Below are 18,289 nucleotides of genomic sequence, written 5' to 3'. Positions count from 1 at the left end.
CCGTCGTTGAACANTAGCTTATCATATACATTTCAAAATCTAGTCTTGTTTTCTCAACTACATTTTTTGTCTCAAATTTAATGCCTAGCTTGAGCCTATGGCTTTATTTATTTTACTTTATTTATTTATTACTTTGCGAGTATATTTTACTTACAATATTAGATGGTTTTCGTATGGGGGGGGGGCGCTAAAAAGGTATTGTGCCCCGGGCGCGAGTTAAGCTCGCTACGGCACTGCGCGTATGTCTTTGGATTATCAAAGTGGTGAAGCCATCCTATCAACAAAGGATTAAAATTATGATGGCATGTCTTCGGACCATCCGGATGGTTTATCACAGTAAGCCTACGAATATTCAGTCGGAGTATTTCTTCACACATTTCCTATTTAGCCTGAAAGTAAATAGGCTTGTTGTATCAAGCCTAAAATAATCATGCAGATAAGAAAATATTGAAAATTTTTCCAAACAGCATGGTGCATTTTATTACCGTCGTTGAACATGCCGACCCAATTTTTTGGGTTTAAGGCAAAAGAACTTCTGAATCAAGTATTGGAAGAAATTTGCCTTCGTGGAGGACTTTTTGATGGAACTCACCTGCATTTGAGTTAAATGTGGAGAAAAACCACGAAAACCCAACATGGTTAGTCTGTCGGCAAGGGGACTCTAACCCATGAACCGTCTACCACCGAGGATATTTTTACGTCAGCACTGTGGTAGATGCAAACTGGTTGCAATATCCGTATCGACCAGCCATCGCTCCGAATCGAACCCGGATCCACGGCTTTATGAAGGTTTATACTTTAACCGTTGTTGAACAGCCGAACCAATTTTGAGTTTATGACTACTAATATTCAACTCCGTAACCTTGTAATTTTGAACCAATCCAGAAGACAAGGATACTCCTGCATCAATACCCCCAGAGGTATGATTTGTCATAGGAACGTAGAGGACTTAGTGACTCGCAGATTTATGGCGCATCAATCACCATTTACTACATGGGGAGTCTTCGTCCTGTGGTGATCAAACCCACGACCTCTAGGACATGAACCCAGTGCCCTACCAACCAGGCTATCTCGACCCTATGTAAAATTAAGCATAAAATATGAAGGTTTATAACTATAAGCCTACGAAAATTCAGTGTGAGTATTTCTTCCACTCTTCCTATTTAGCCTAAAAGTACGTGCACTTGTTGTTATCAGGTCTAAAATTATCGTGCAGATTAGGAAATATCGAAGATTGTTCCCAAATAGCAATGTGCATTGCAAAATATCAGATTTTTCAAATTAGCCTGTAAACATACTCATCAAATCAACTGTTCACCAAAGGGTCAGATCAGCATTATTTCCTTAAACATTTGAGGAACTCCGCTTTTCAAATAAATAAATGTGTCATACATTAATAACATAAACATTCATCTCAACTAGTGTTAACAAAATGTCATTTTACAACTGCCTTTTCCACCACCTTTTTGCCCTTTCCCCCTTCCTCTGACTCTGTTCTGCTTATATAGTGTGTCTCAAAGGTACTTTTAAAAAGGACTCCCCCCCCCACCTCACCCCCTTTCTACTTGGAGGTGTGCGCACACACACACATTGAAAGAGGAGAACATTGTGTTGTTGGCCGAAGGGCATGCGCCTCTCTCCTCCCCTCCTCCTTTTCGCTTTCAACTTAGGGGAGAAGGAGGGGTATGGGTGGGGGAAAGAAGCAAGGATGAAGATGCTGTTTTGTAGTGTCTGCTAGGGAGGAATGATCAATGATGTTAACGCCTCCTCCCTGACACCCCTCCCCCCACACACACTCCGGAGAGGAGAATATTCGATCCCTTTCTCCTGATTATCCCTCAATATTCATTTCTGGACACTCTTCTTTTATTTCTTTAATTTTTTTACATCTTTCGTTGCACATGGTGTAGAAAGAATTTTAAAAAAATAGAAAAAAATTGCAACCTCCATTATAATCATTTCTGGATTTTTCAGGCCTTCAATTTCCGGGACAACAAAATGGTGTTGGCGTGAATACCGAGTGGTCGATCTTTAACTATTTTTAAGCTGCAAAGTTTAGTTTAATTCACATTAATACATAGTTTTTAAGTGCTATACCAACTTAGTGCTATTAAAGGAAAAAGCGTTATTAGAAGGAAAACATCAATGATTCTTAAAATGAACAAAATTCGTTTTCCTTTAGTACGTGTCTCAAAAACATAACTACAATCACAAGTAAACAAATTTCACCCGGCGTTTCTATATTTTTTTCTTCTCCATACGGGTAATTCTAGCCAGATTCTCATTCCAAAATTCTTAAAGGTCCCATCAAAACATTTTGATGGTTTAAGTTGGTTTCAATGTGACTCATGAGGGTCCAACATCATTTGATGGTCACCACCATCCAACATTTTCCATTACGTGCTCATGGTTTTTGACATGCCAACAAACTTCCATCATTACATAAGATTTAGGCCTGAATTTTTTTTAACCTATTTTTTTTCTTTTAAATCAGATTTTTTTTTCTATTTACCAATCAAAGTTCTGTTAAAATACATTGATAATTCTCAATATTTTTTTTAAACGCTACTTCAACTCATTATTTCTAACTGAAGTGGTTAAGAATAATTGTCTAATTATTATTGACTAATCAATGAAAAAATAAAATCATAATTACCTTTCCTTAAACTAAACACCCTCATAAGTTTGTGAAAACAAAGACCCAATTTGTGAGTTAGATATTAAAAAAGGAATAAATTAATTCAGATAACTAAAACGTCAGCAAAAAACATATTCTAGATTTTCCGCAGCAGAGCAATCACTCTTTTTTCATTAATTATACACATAAACTACTTATTTAATAAGTTTTAGAAGTGCTTGCTTTTAAATAAATATAATACAACATGATATGATATGATATGATATGATATGATATAACAATTAAAGTGATTAAATGAAACTGGTCTTCGAAACAGAAAATTAATATAGCTTAGGGAAAATTATTTAAAAAGTTTCTGAGAATATTTTTCTAATGATTCACCTAATACTAAGAAAATTTAGAAAAATAAAAAACTAAAGCTCCTTTTAACATATTCAAAAGCATCAGCAAAATAAGTAAATAAGTATAGATAAATAAAGATAAATCGGAATTCTCTCTCTCTCTTTTTTTTTTTTTTTTNATACTATCAAACTCACAAATGGACCAATCAGAGGTTAGCGCTGATTTCCAGCTGACGGCGTCCTGTCCTAAGAAACCAGGCCTTTTAGGGAAAATTATTTAAAAAGTTTCTGAGAATATTTTTCTAATGATTCACCTAATACTTAGAAAATTTAAAAAAATAAAAAAATAAAGCTCCTGTTAACATATTCAAAAGCATCAGCAAATAAATAAATAAGTATAGATAAATAAAGATAAATCGGAATTCTCTCTCTCTCTCTCCCTCTTTNACTTTTTTTTTTTTTTTTTTTTTAACTGAAGGAAATTTTTAAGCATTGAACAATATACAATTATTATTTAACGAGCAGGGGGCGAAGCCTCCTAGTTATTATTTAATAGCTAAATTATTATTCAATAGCTATTCTGTAACTCTACAACTTTTCTAAAAAAAAGAAAAAAGTTCTGCCTTGTGGCTATGACACTCAATTGTCATTAAGAACTCTGGTTAAATCTACGGAAGCTAAAAGCGATCGGCACGTAATATTGACCCCATAGCCATTGATCACGAAATTATGGAGTCTTAATGTCAAAAATTCCCTCGGTCCTGATTGGATTGTGGAAATACTCTGCATTACTTCATAAAAATAAGAAACAAAATCTTAGTTTTATCATAACGGACTTCTTAAACGACTATTAAAAACTAAATAAATAGTACTGCTGTTATACAATAAAGTTTTTTTACATTTATTTCATTGTTTAGGTAGACATGGACTACACGGGGAGTCTTCGGACGGCGGGGATTCAACCCACGATCTCTAGGACATGGGCCCAGTGCCCTAACAAGTAGGTTATCCCAGCCTTTTCTCCTCCTATTATATGTTTTTAAAATTAAGTAGTTTTTTATTGGTTAATATGTTTCTAATTGTCTTTAGATACTTTATTTTCGAAATTGGAGTTCCACCGAAAAAAGGTAGATTATTAAGGGTTCCATAGCCGAAAAAAGTGGGAACCATTGTTCTATACTAACACGATTTCCCGAATAATTTATCTATTTTTGCTGAAATAGTCAGCTTGTGAATATAAAAAAAAAAATATGAAGATATACAAATTATAATTTTATATGATTTTTGTTTTTAAATGTTAAAAACTTGTTTAGAAACAAAATCTGAACAAATAAAGTAAGGAAGAGGGGGCTGAAGTTTACGTCTTGAACAACTTTTTATTTATTTATTTATTGGTGAAATCCCCTCTGTGAGGCATCGTAAATTAGCAACACTTTCATGTTCAGTTGTTTAATCACACTTTAGTTTAAATTTGTAAATGGAGGTTCTTAAGGTTTCACATTTTCTCCTTTATTGACATATTTTATTAAAATAATTTCAATTGACAGGATTTATAATGATACTAATTTTGCTACCTATTGTAATATTGTAATACTAACTTTTGCTAGTGTGGACACTCATATATATATATATATATATATAGTACAATAAGAACAAAGAGAAAAATGAGGAAAATTAATAAGTTTTATTAACTGCTCATAAGCTGCAAGTATATAGAACTCATAAAATAGGCAAAATATTGAGAAAATATGGAAAATGATAAAAATAATGACAAGAGAAGAAAATTATTAAAAATAATTTTTCAAAAGTATTTAAAAAGATTTAATTTTTGAAATTTAGAAAAAAAAAATTTAAAAGTCCGAAAAACATAACAAAGAAAAGATATAATCTCTTCATCAGCCCACACGATTATATCCGCAAAAAAGGAGTGCTTTCTAATATTGTATTAATATAGCCAAAGCAAAATATATCAATACAATAGTGTTGGGAGCACTCAAAAAAATTGAAACGAAATTGGAACACATTAAGTAAAAAATATGTACGGAAAAACAAACAAATATATCAAGCAAAAAACTNCCATTACACAGGTGTAAGCATGATACCCAACAGTTAGTTTTATTTATATATATATATATATATATATATATGTAGCAGTATGTATAAAGGTGGCAGTCGAACCGAGTAGGAAAACAGACGCAGGACTTCAATGAAAGCAAATTAATTTTATTTGATCATTCTTTATTGAGTCTATCGACGATCAGTCTTTCTGGTTGGGAAAATCTTGTAAAAAATCCGAAAATGTCTCTATTTAGGGAAAAGAGGGAAATCTTAGAAATTGTAATTGACTTATTAAATAGATCGTGTGATTCTCACAAAGAGTAAAGGGGAAAATGTCTTTACTTTTAATGAATGCATACTTGAGCGAAAAATAGATTTAAGGACATTGAAGGTGATTCTTTTTAAAAGTGTGAGAAAATGTTTCGATTGGAATAATAAATTAGGAATTGTTTTATAGAAAAGAAACAACATAAAAAGATTAATAGAAGCTTTTTATGCTACACACATGTAGTATATTGAGTTTAAGAGGGGATATAGGTTTCTAGCAATAGTGGATTATAATTTGGAAACCACTGTTTAAGTACAATTTATTCTACACATAATTTTAAATGTGTGAGGAAACACTAATTAGTATTAAAATCTGAGTCATGAAATTTCATGATCACAAATCGAACGTAATATTTATACTAGTAGTTGAATACGAAGGGGAAAAGAGTTAAGTTTAGGGATTGAGGGGTGTTGCCAGTGATTTTTTCCATTGACAGCGGGGGAGAAAACAATTAATGTAATATAATCAACAAATTATGTGCACACAGAAATCTTCTTAATTTTTCAGGAAATGTCACATCATTTAATTGGATTTTCTCGACATCATTTCCCTATTGAGACAAAATAAAAAATAAATAAAAAATCGTCATCTCTCGATCGACGGCCATATTTCCCGATCAAACTTAATGATTACACAAAGTTCAACAAATAAGGATTTATTTTGGCTCTCTCTCTCTTTTTTTATTTTTTCACTGGGGGTATTTTGGCAGATTCTTCGATCGGGGGGAGCCCTGGAGGAGAGAGAAAGAGAGAGAGGGGGCAGGAGAGATATGGAAGGGGAGAGAGAGACGCTCTCCTTCGAGTGCGACATCTTTCGGTTCCTCTCGGCGCTTCCGTTTCCTACTCTCATCACAGAGATCTGTTACGCGGTTCCTGATTGGTTGATTCGTCTCCGCCAATAAGTAACCTCGTCCCTGTGGAAGACGACTTACACTCTAGTGAACACTTCGATTATTTCACTTCTTTTCTACCTTTTTTTTTTCAGTTTTTTCGACAGTAAAATTTATCGTCTTCTTACTCCCCCCCTCCCGGCCCCCATTTTTTCTTCGCTCCCTCTTTTGGTGTGACTTGGGCAAAAATAGACTAAATACAATCTCAGAAAAACTGACGCTGAATATAAAACAAACCGATTGTGCAAAACAATTGTTGACGTTTAGAATGGATGACAAGAAGATGAAGATTTACGCAGAGATAAAAGAAAAAATAATAAGATTATAAATTAATTTTTATTCAAGATAAAGGACTTCTCATCTTGTACAAAACCTGATCTAAGAATTTAGCCTCAGTTTTAAAAGTTAAAACTAAAGATTTCTTATTTTCCAATGCCCACCTGGAGAATGACCTGTCGTCATACAGGCATCTGAAGGGCAGATTTGCTGACCACTCTTTCAGAGACATCCTATTAGGTGGGCCAACAATAAGGAAAGACAGTATAGAGAATAAAAGAACATACATGCTTTGCCCGGGATTCGAACTCAGAACCATTCAGATGCAAGGCCAGATCTCTGACCCCTACACAAGTCGGTCGCCAAAGATAAAAGATCGAAATTATTAAGAAAAAAATTAATAATAATAATAAGTAAAGAAGCGTTTTTTTGACAACCCCCACAATAAATTTTTATTAGTTATCTTTTTACCCAGCATTTAAATTAAAAACAACGTTTTTCAGCAATTTATAGCAATTAAAGTTAAAACACACAACTGTTCAGTTAATTATAATTTTCTCAGTGTATCTATTTATCTAGTTTTAATATTTTCCGAGAAAAAATTTTTATTCAAGAATTTGCTGCAAAAATATAATGAGAAAACTTACATTTAAAAAAATCGGTTTTTTTCCCTTTCTTTTTAAAAAAAAAAAATAATAAAAATTTTAAAAATTTGAATGACCACAGACTTGAAGGTTTTCGAAGTCTTATTAAAATTTTTAACAAGTGTTATAAAAGATGTACACGATAGCAGCATCCGGTCACGTTAGCTACAATTTTATAACAAAAAAAAAATAATAATAATAATAATAAATAAATAAAAATTGTCGCTTACACTACGTTAGATTATTGGGTTAACACTACGTAGTGGCGAATTTTTGTACTTTTTCCAAGCAATTCAAAAGCATGTAGTCGGGTTGTTGAATTTCTATGTATTTATAAAAATAATAATAATAATAATGAATGAATGAAATGTTTAAAAAAAATGCCCAACAACGTACTCTTCTAAATCAGGTAAACTAATTGGAATGTTTTTTCCAGCATATATAATTTATTTTTACCACAGAAAGGTTACAATGGTGTCGATTATGTGAACTAAAGTTGAACTAAGGAACTAAAGTGCTCCATAGCCATAGTTCTTAACATATACAATTTAAAATATCTATGTGGTAGATGAAGTCAACAAAAATTCACATTACGAGTCACAAATTAATATTTAAATGAGGAATCAGTAGAATACTATTTTATAGTAGTAAACTATTTTAACAAATTTAAAAATTTCAGCCCAACTACACAACCTGTTTTCCTAAAAATAATTTCAAGCTAAAAAATAATTTTTATAATTATTTATTACTTTCTATTATTAAATTAAAATATGATTGAAAAAATTTAATTTGTAAGGTGTCCAAATTCTAATATTTTTTTTTTAAAGTATGCAATTTAAAATGAAAAAATCGAAAATTGGAATACGATCGTTTTAATGGTAATTTAAAATTTCGGCTTCATTGATATTGTATTGTTCGGAAATTATTCGATCTATCAGATGTTGAGTTCTTCAGAGAGATTCCGCATCAGTTGTTCTTTCATTTTCTCTTTCCAAATTTATTTTGTGCACTCATTCATTTTGTAATCTCATTCATGGTATTTACTAGAAAGGTAATTTAAAATATTTGAGTTTATGATGGCAATATGAAATAATAAAAACCTTTAAAAAAAATTTTTTTTTGTATCAATACAATAAAGCTACAATACAGCTGTTCCTAATTACTATAAGCGTTTTCTGACACTAGTTTAAAATGCTTTTTTCACTCTTTGTTAGAATTATAATTTTAAAACTTTTAGTGGATGAAAATTTTAAGTGAGATTTTAACATTAAAAATTTGTTCATTTATCTTATTCCTTTTTGCGAAAACCATTTTCTAATATTAATTTAAAGGAGCTCTCTTTGCTTTTGTTCTTAGTTTGACATATAATTAAAGAACTAAGTGGATAAATGCTATAAGTCCATTTTTTTTAAATAGTTAAATTTTTTTTAGAAAAGATCTTATTTTGGTTTTATTAAACTACCCAGCAATGTTTAATTTTACCAAGTCTCTAAATCTCGCACTTTTTTAGTGAATGAGAGTATAAAGCGTCAATCTTAGTATTTTCAGAGTTGAGTAAAAGAAGGCTTAAGAGCATTTGGTAACAAACAGTCGACAAGTAACCTTAGAAACACTGGAAAGTAAATTAAAATACAAAGAATGCTATGACGGAACAGTTAAATGAGTATTAGAGATTTAGATGTTTTTTTAAAAATTGTAACCCTTGTGATAAGAAACAAAGGCACGAAATAGTGTTTATTTCAACGTGTAAAGTATTAGGTTAATTTACTAAAATGTTTTTCACTAAATATTTTCGTTGTTTTATTCAAAAAGACTGTCAGAGTCGCGATGGCTCGGGGGATAGAGCGTCTGCCTTCCAATGAGGTGAACCGGGATTAAGTCCCAGCGATGGCTGGTCGATATGAATCCCTCATCCGGCTTGCAGCGACCACGATGCTGACGCGAAACATCCTCAGTGGTAGACGGATCAAGGATTAGAGTCCCCTTGCCGTCAGGCTAACCGTGGGAGGTCGTCGTGGTCTTCCTCTCCATGTAACGCAAATGCAGGTTAGTTCTATCAAAAAATCCCCCATGAAGGCAAAATTGCTCTCAATACTTGATCCAGGAGTTCCCTTGTCTTCTGGATTGTGTTCAAAATTACAGGACTACGGATTTGAACATTAGAAGTCGTAAACCTGAAAAATTTAGTCGGCTGTTCAACGACGGATACATATATAGTATATATGTATATATGAAAGGACTGTCAAAATCCATTATTAAAAAACAGTGTTCTGTTTAATTATTTTATTGCATATTTTTAAAATGCAAAAGTTCAAACTAATTTTACAACGAAACAAAATTGTGTTTGTAAGAAAAAGCAACAAAAAAAAGACGTTTTGTCAAATATCTTATTTTATTCTTTGGCAACGCAAAAGTCGTGAACCAATATAAATAAATAAAACTGCATTGTTGACCAAACCACTTAAAATGTACATTAATTCCGGATATTTATCCGTCAATAACCGATGTATCTATAAATGTATCATTTTCTCAGGCTTAATCAAATTTATCTCGAAATAGGATTAATGTGAGTCAAGAATTTTCAGTTTGGAAAGTTTGCGTTCATAATGAAATTTCCGAAAACTCAATGGGGGAGTTAACGAGCTCCGGAACGAGTGCTTTAAAATCTGGGAGAAGAAAAGAAAGAAAAAAAACTCGCTCAGCGCATTCACTTAATTTATTGCTAAACAGAAATCAGATTTCGGCTCGCTCTCTCTCTTTACCATTTGTGAGGGCCGCCGTCTATTCTAAAGCCAAAACCAAATTTTCGGCTTTTCGTATCATTTGCACCTGCGGCTCTCTCTTTCCTTCCTTCGGCTGCTCTCGATCGATGGCCCCTTTCCTTTCTTAGATCCGCCACAGAAGAACGAATCATTCATGTTTCGAACAGAATCATTCCATAGAATGTTCTAAAGGGCACGTTTTGTTTTGTTCCTTTTAAATAAGACTATGCATTATTTTTTTAAAAATAATTTTTAATATTACATTTAGTTTATTTGGCACAAATAACAAGACAAGATTATTTTTTGTATAATTTTTCGTGTTGAATACAGCGTATTTGCCAAAAATAAATGTACACTATGATATAATTAGTAATATCATTTAAGGTTTATAAGTCGAAAATAAAATAACCTGATTATTTTTTATATGGTTTTAATATTAAATATAAATAATTTTTTTCCAAAAATAAAATTACACTGTCTTTTTTTTTCTTTCTGATATTCAGTTTAGCTTTTGTGTCAAAAATAAAAGTAAAACTGCCTGTAGATTAACAATTACATTGTTGACACTTACCGTTTGATAAAATAGGGAATAGTAATTACAAGAGATTTCAGTGTTTGTTGACAATCAGCTTTTTTTTTTCCTTTTTATTAATGTTTTGCGTAAAACATTAATTTACAAATCTAACGTATAAAGTGAAAATAATGAAATCGTTCAATGAACCTATTTTTAATAATACTAAAGTGTCATTGATATATGAACTCTCTTCCTTTTCCTTGCTAGTTTTTTTTCTTCCTGTATTTATAAAATTTGCAACATCTAGATTTTTCTTTCAACGTTGAAATAATATCTGCCTTTTGATAGAGGTTTTGAGGCGGCTGATTGAACAAATTTTAATTACAAGTGTATTGAAATTAAAGAATGCATTAGAATAGATATACCGAAGGAATTATAGAATAGAATATATGAGAATAGAATTATGGAATGCATATCTGCATTACGAAATGCTACTTTTGACAATGTTATAAGCAAGAGCAAATGTAAAAGATCAACATTCAAACCAAGCATTTTCTCCCTCAAAAAGGAGTTGAATTTAGTTTATTATAGTTCTCATACCTTAAAATTTAAATTATCAATTACGAGTACAATTTACAAGCAAACATATTTGCAGTTAAATTTTTCAGCAATATTGGTACAACAGCAAGTTTTTTTTTTCTTTTGAGTGTCATACTTTTTTTTAATGAAATGCTGTAGGAATTTACATTTTAATATTGGGTTGACATGAAGCTAACTTGTTATCCCTTAGTGAGAAGTAAAACGCAATTTCTTCACACAAAAAAAGACGCTTCACAAAAAAAAAAAAAAAAAAAAAAAAAAAANAAAAAAAAAAATTCTTGCTCTATTTCGATCACTGGTTACCCATTGGTCAAATCCTTTTTTTTTTTTAATTTCTTTTTTTCTTCTGGATTGACTCCGTTAAACGCCACAATGTTTCAAATCATGGGTTGCAAAAACTGTCTCAATTGATGTTTGTCGTCGGATTGGCTTTCAAATCATACCTATATACGTGTTTCAAGACGTCACAAACTACTTTTCCTCCTTCAGTATTCATATTTATATTAAAATCACCGTCAAGGCAGTAATTATAAGTTAATAATAAAAGAATATAAAAATTATTTTAAATTATTATTATGTAAATACATTAAGAATGACTGCTGGTGAAAAAAAAATGAAGAAAAAAAAAAGAATTCTAAATAAATTATCAAAACAGCAGTGGTTGCCATAGCAAAGCGTACAATGACGACGCATGCGCACTGTTTACTATTACTCTTGAACGCATTTGAAAAGTGGGATGACGTCCAAATAAAGTGCGCACGCCTTAAAACCCAAAACAAGACCCATTTCGCCTATGGGTAAAAAAAATGAGATTTGATTAATCAAATATCGTCCATTCTGTTTAGTGACCTTTTCCCCTCTATCTGGTAATTTCATGATCTCAAGATTACAGAAAGTTTCGGTCATTTTCAGGAAAAAGTTCAAACAAGTACCATTTCAGATCCGCGTAGTTACAGAAATTTTCAACATTAAAATATTTTGCAAACTTCAAAATAAGTAATAATTTAATTTCGATAATGGAAGGATGCGACATAAATTTCGACCAAGCTCCAGTATAATTCCGTAACTGGTGTAAAAAATGTGTGAGACTTCACATTGTTGTGTCTTTGAGATCGCAATTGGATTATGATTTATTTTGAATCTTAAAAAACTTTTTAAATGGTAAAAATATCAGAAATAACGACAATCATCTCAAATTGCACTTGTTTGAGTTTTTTGTTAATAATGACAGAAGTTTCTGAGATTACGGGATCGTGAAGTAATCAGAAGGAAGACGGGAACATATTTGACTCATTGAAAGAATTGGAAGATATTTCATTTATTGAAAGAATTGGAAGATATTTTACTCATTGGAAGAATTGGAAGATATTTAACTCACTCAAGTTCATATTTTGTAAAGAAAACATTTTCATACCTATATCAAAGCACATTTTTAAAAGTATTGGTTCTAAACTTCATGTAAAACAAAATTTTTATAAAATATTAATTTATTTCTAAAAATTATAGCAAAAGTAGCGTTTTTAATAAATTCATAACTTTTTTATTTAATATTTGCTTAAATTTTTGATATTTTTACTAAAATTTGGTAAAAAGATATCCTATAAAAGATTGGTAAAAAGATATCCTATAAAAGATTGTTAAAAAGATTTGGTAAAATACAGATAAAATATAGGTGCACATTTATAGATGTCCTGTATAGATTTTCTTTCTTTATTTTATTATTTATATTTCACTGTATAAATAGTTGCAGAGTCAAAATATTTGGTATGGCATAATAAAATGTACTCTGCGAAGTATTTGATTTTTTAAAAAAAATGTGATGATGTTCCATTAGAAATGAAGTGAAGTAATTATTCACTCACCTTGTGGTTGTGTGGGTGAAGGGGAGCCCCACGCTCCTTTGTAGGCCGGCTCTGAAAAAAAAAAATTTGTATATATAAATGTCTTTAAGATGTAGAAAATAATGAGTTTAAAATATATTTCTAATAGGAAACAGTTTGGATAATTTTTAATATCATTAACATACATTGGTGTAAGAATTAAGATAATTTACAGACTTGGTCGATTATCTCTAGAGCTACTGGACCGATTTTAATACGATACTTAGTGTAAAGTAACCGCCACCATCTTCGTTATTTAGTACCACTAAAATCTATAATTACTATAAGATACGATACACATAAGAGTCAACACAATTATTTTTACGGTATAATATAAAGAACGAATCATTAATTTAGGTAGCATGTATACAATAATTATTGAAATAAAATTTCTTTGCTAATCAAACTTACACAGCTTAAGGAGAATATTAATATCATATTTGAACTAGGTTTAACAGAGCAGAAGTGGATAAGGATTCAATGTTATTAAATTATTTAATTCAGCTAACAGATTTATGTAATTCTTCTTATGAGAACATAATTACCTTTACAACTAAAAACATGCTTACCCCTTATAACCGTTTTATTCCGTTTCTGTTGAATGTTTGACAGCGTGAGAGACAAGTTTTTACCTTCTTGTGCTTGGTTTGTAGATAAACTATCATTGAACGTATGACAAAATTGGCGAAAATAATTTATGAATGGAGCAAATGCATGTGAGCTTGGCATAGGCTTTCTCAACAATTAGCTTTTAGATTAATTTTCACTCTATAAAGTGTATATGAATTTTACACGTCGATTCGCTATTATCTAAAAATGAAAGATATTCATTCAAACAATATTTTGAGTGTTCCAACATCAAATTAGGATGGGTCTTACACCACAGTTTTTTACAGTGTAACAAACAAACAATTTTTTTTTTCAGATTCATCATCCTTATCAAAAAAATCCTGGATTCAATTTTATAAAAGTTGGCGAAAATAGATTGATAGAGATGATACCAGTTGGAGCATAGTTGAGCTTTTCTTCGTTACAAATTAACCAACCGATACCAACTCTTTTGCGCAATTTTAAAACTTATTAATATGATACTAATTCATGTCATGTATGATACTAATTCATTCTACAAACTTACAAATAACAGTAAATAAATAATAAAAATTCATGAGTTACAAGTAGGGAACTCGATTATATATAATCTCATGCAGTAATCGAATGAATAGTTTCTGAGGGATCGATAACACCTACGTGTATCAGGAAAATAAAACTTATTCTGGTAAAGATTATTAAAGTTTGAAGATTCATGTAACACAAACAATATATTTACTCATTATAATTTTTTTAATAGATTAAACAACACTTTGTAACCCCTAACCTGCAAATTTTTTCAGCCTTATTTTTGACAAGGATTTAAAAAATACAGATTAAAGGTCTAAATATAGATTTCCATGGTTTAAGGAACAACTTGTATAATATGGGAAAGTGGTAAGTATTATGAACTTTTCCATTGGTTTGTGATTATTTCAATAAGTTTTGAAGAACAATAGAAAGTTAGTATAAACAGTTAATAATTGGAATTTCTATAAGAAAAATTCGAAAAATACTGCCGAGTTTTAAAGAGCCCTATTCCAGATATCAGACATCCTTACTGTGGTTACGAAAATAAATCACTATAAAAATTGGTATTGGGTTAGTCCATTTGTTTTCGAGAGGGAAGGGAGATTCATATCATTTCTTCAATCCTTTACTATCAGAAATAGTTTTACTCTTGTTTCCATGGCAACAGACAACTTCAGATACCTTTACAAAAAGCGATCAGGCTGAGAGTTCATCTTGTGTTTGCCAGACTATACTTGAGTTTGTTTACTAGTAACAGGAGAACGAATTCTTTGATTTTGCATTGTGTTTTTTTCTCGCTTAGTTTCTGGCTATTCCATTGTGGTTTATCGACTAAAGCTACTATTTTTTATGCGAGCATCAATAAACGAGCAACACTATATCAGCAACAGCATCGAAGCACATTCATTCAAATATCCATAGTTCAAATTAAACTTTACATTATGAATTTTAATCAATTAACAGGGCATTTTTCTTCACGTTGTGACAATATTTTCCACCCTCTTACTTAAATTATAAGCCTTAAATATTTTGAAACGAGAACAAAAGCCTTAAATATTTGAATATTGCTATTTGGATTTCCAAGCATACTGTCTCAAAGATTTTTTTTTTAGTTTCAAAAAAGGTTTGAAATTTTTAATTATATTTTGTTTCTATTGGCCGTTCTATTTGGACGTTGCACGCAATCGCAATTGGCCCCCAAAGAATTGCCAATTTTAACCAAAGGATAGTTTCAAAAACATTTTTTCCGAAAATTATTTAGACCAACATTTATAAATATGTAAACTAAAATAATTAATACTCGAATAAATATAATGACAATAATTTAACTAGTAGCTTATCACAAAATTAATATATATAATATTTGAGCATTCTTGAGCATATATATAATTGAACTAATAAAAAAAACAAAAAAAAAACAGACAATTATGGAAACTATAGGGGAGAAAAACACCGAAAACAATTGAGAAAAAAAAACGAGCTTTTAAACTGTTGTTAAAATTACATATGCATTTATTGTTAATCAAATATTAGTAATAATTTAGTTATACTATTAAGAAAAATTACATGTGTTTCTTAGAAATTAAAATACAATTCAAATTCTGTTCAATTGTGTATTTTATTAATAAATTATCTTTTGATTCATAAATTCCAAAACTAAATTTATTTAACCGATATTGCAAACTTAATTAAAATGATAATGCAAACGGTTTTAATGTATTATTGTAGTACTATTCCGGTTTATGAATATTTGGTACAAATACTTTCAAGATCTATATCTTTAACTGTTGTGCCATAATATAAAATATAATTTTAGAAAATATATATAATTCTTGATAAAATAGAAATATATAATTTGAAATTAACATTTACTTAGTTATAATATTTTTTTTTCCTAATAGCTGGCACTGAACTATTACGTTCAGCAATATTATTTAATAATTTTCAAGAATTCGGTAATTTTAATAGAGTGTAAATTATAGTCAAAATTTTCAAATACCAAATCCGACTTTGTTCTCATAAAAAATTTACTTTAATCAAATTCTAAAGAATTAAACTCTAAACTCAAACTTAATCAAACTCTGATGAATATGATGAATCAAGTCCTTCAGATCAATCAAAAACATAAAATTAAACATAAAAAAATTTGAAATATTTAACTTGAGATTAACTTTTTATTTACAATAATATTAATTATTTTTAAGAATTCGGTAAAAATTTGAACGGAGTCGAGCATTTCAACTATCGACTACCCGGCTCTGGTTTTGTTCTCAGATAAAAAGTTTTAATTTAATCAAATTGTAAAGATTTAAACTCAAACTTAATCAAATTCTGATGAATTTGATAAATCAAGTTCTTCAGATAATTCAATAAAATAAAATTAAACGTGAAAAAATTAGAAATACCTTATTTGAAATTAATTTTTAACTAGCAATAATATGAATGCTTCTTAAGAATTCGGTAAAAATTTGAATTTAGTTGGAGTCGAATATTTCAACTACTGACTCCGCAGCTCTGTTTTTGTTCTCAGATGAAAAGTTTTACTTTAGTTACATTCTAAGGAATTAAATTCTAAACTCAAACTTAATCGAATTCTGATGAATTTAATAAATCAAGTTCTTCAGATCAATCAATAAAATAAAATTTAAACGTAAAAAAAATCAGAAATACTTTGCTTGAAATTAATTTTTAACTAGCAATAATATTAATATTTTTTAAAGAATTCTGTAAAAATTAGAATGGAGTGGGAGTCGAATCACTCAAATACCGACTACCCGGTTCTGGTTTTGTTCTTAGATAAAACGTTTTACTTTAATCACACTCTAAGGAATTAAGCTCTAAACTCAAACTTAATCGAATTCTGATGAATTTTTATAAATCAAGTTCTTCAGATCAATCAATAAAATGAAATTTAAACGTAAAAGAAATCAGAAATACTTTATTTGAAATTAATTTTCAACTATCAATAATATTAATATTTTATAAGAATTCTGTAAAAATTAGAATGGAGCGGGAATTGTACCACTCCAATACCGACTACCCGGCTCTGGTCTTGTTCTCAGATAAAAAGTTTTACTTTAATCAAATTCTAAGGAATTAAACTCTAAACTCAAATTTAATCAAATTCTGATGAACTTGATAAATCAAGTTGTTCGGATCAATCTATAAAATAAAATTAAACGCAAAAAAAATTCGAAATACTTTATTTGAAACTTATTTTTAATTAGCTGCAATATGAAAAATTTTTCAAGAATTTGGTAAAAATTTAAATAGAGTCGCAGTCGAACATTTCAACTGCTTACTCCACAGCACCGGTTCCGTCCTCACATAAAAAGTTTCATTTTAAAAAATCGATACATCAGATTCTTCGGAATCAATAAAATAAAAGCAAAATTTCATTGTAATAATAATAAATAAAATAAAAAAAATGCTTGTTAACTGATTATAATTCCATAAATACGTTCCTGTAAAAGATACCCCCAACTTCCGCATTTAGAAAACGGAAAAATATTGATTTTCAAAACATTCCGGAGCTGGCGATTTAATAATAATACCAATAACAAACTTTATAAGGCTGTTTTCTTCTGCCTCGAAAATAAAAAAAAAATTTATCAAGCATATACAAGTCTAATAAAATAAAAAAATGGCGCACGTTTATTGAAAATCTTGCGTTATTTCTCTTTGTTCGTTTCTTTTATTGAGAATTTCCTGAAATATATTTGAATGATACATATTAAAAAAGCGGGACGTCTTTTTCATTATGGGAGAAAAGGTTTCTGAATTTTATTTCTCCTTTCTTCGAGAGTTGTCTTTTCTTCGCCGCCGAGGAGAATTTATGAAGAATGATTTTTATGTTAGAAGGCGTTTTGTTTTCTTTGCAATGTTAATAACTTTGAAATTCTCATAGCGCTTTCAATAAAATCCCAATTTTTATTTATAAAAATATATTATTGAGATAGCGAATGATTCAGTAAAAAATAACGCAGTTTTACGAATTATAATTATTACTATTACAAAAGACTGGTTAAAAACGAAGGAAAAAGAATGGAAAGACAATACAGTTATATGAATTATAATTATTGAGATAATAAAGAAAAGAGAATGTATGGAAAGTCAAATCAATTATGGATTACAATGATTGAAACAACATATAAATTTTTAAAAAGTGAAGAAAAAAATAATGGAAAGAAAATATAGTTATGAATTATAATTATTGAAATAAACGGTTCCCTCAATATTG

The 18,289-nt window shown here is 29.9% G+C and overlaps 1 protein-coding gene across 1 annotated transcript in view; it reads right to left on the bottom strand.

Annotated features, from left to right (window-relative positions):
* LOC107441842 (Friend leukemia integration 1 transcription factor) overlaps positions 1-18,289 on the bottom strand; it is a 179,708-nt gene that overhangs the window by 46,155 nt on the left and 115,264 nt on the right. The window contains exon 5 of the mRNA XM_071177879.1: positions 12,913-12,963. Within this exon, the coding sequence (XP_071033980.1) occupies positions 12,913-12,963 (51 nt within the window). The remainder of the gene's footprint in view (positions 1-12,912; positions 12,964-18,289) is intronic.

The sequence above is a fragment of the Parasteatoda tepidariorum genome, chromosome 2, assembly GCF_043381705.1.
Source record: "Parasteatoda tepidariorum isolate YZ-2023 chromosome 2, CAS_Ptep_4.0, whole genome shotgun sequence".
NCBI classification, from domain to species: domain Eukaryota; kingdom Metazoa; phylum Arthropoda; class Arachnida; order Araneae; family Theridiidae; genus Parasteatoda; species Parasteatoda tepidariorum.
This window is presented reverse-complemented; position numbering and strand designations above follow the sequence as displayed.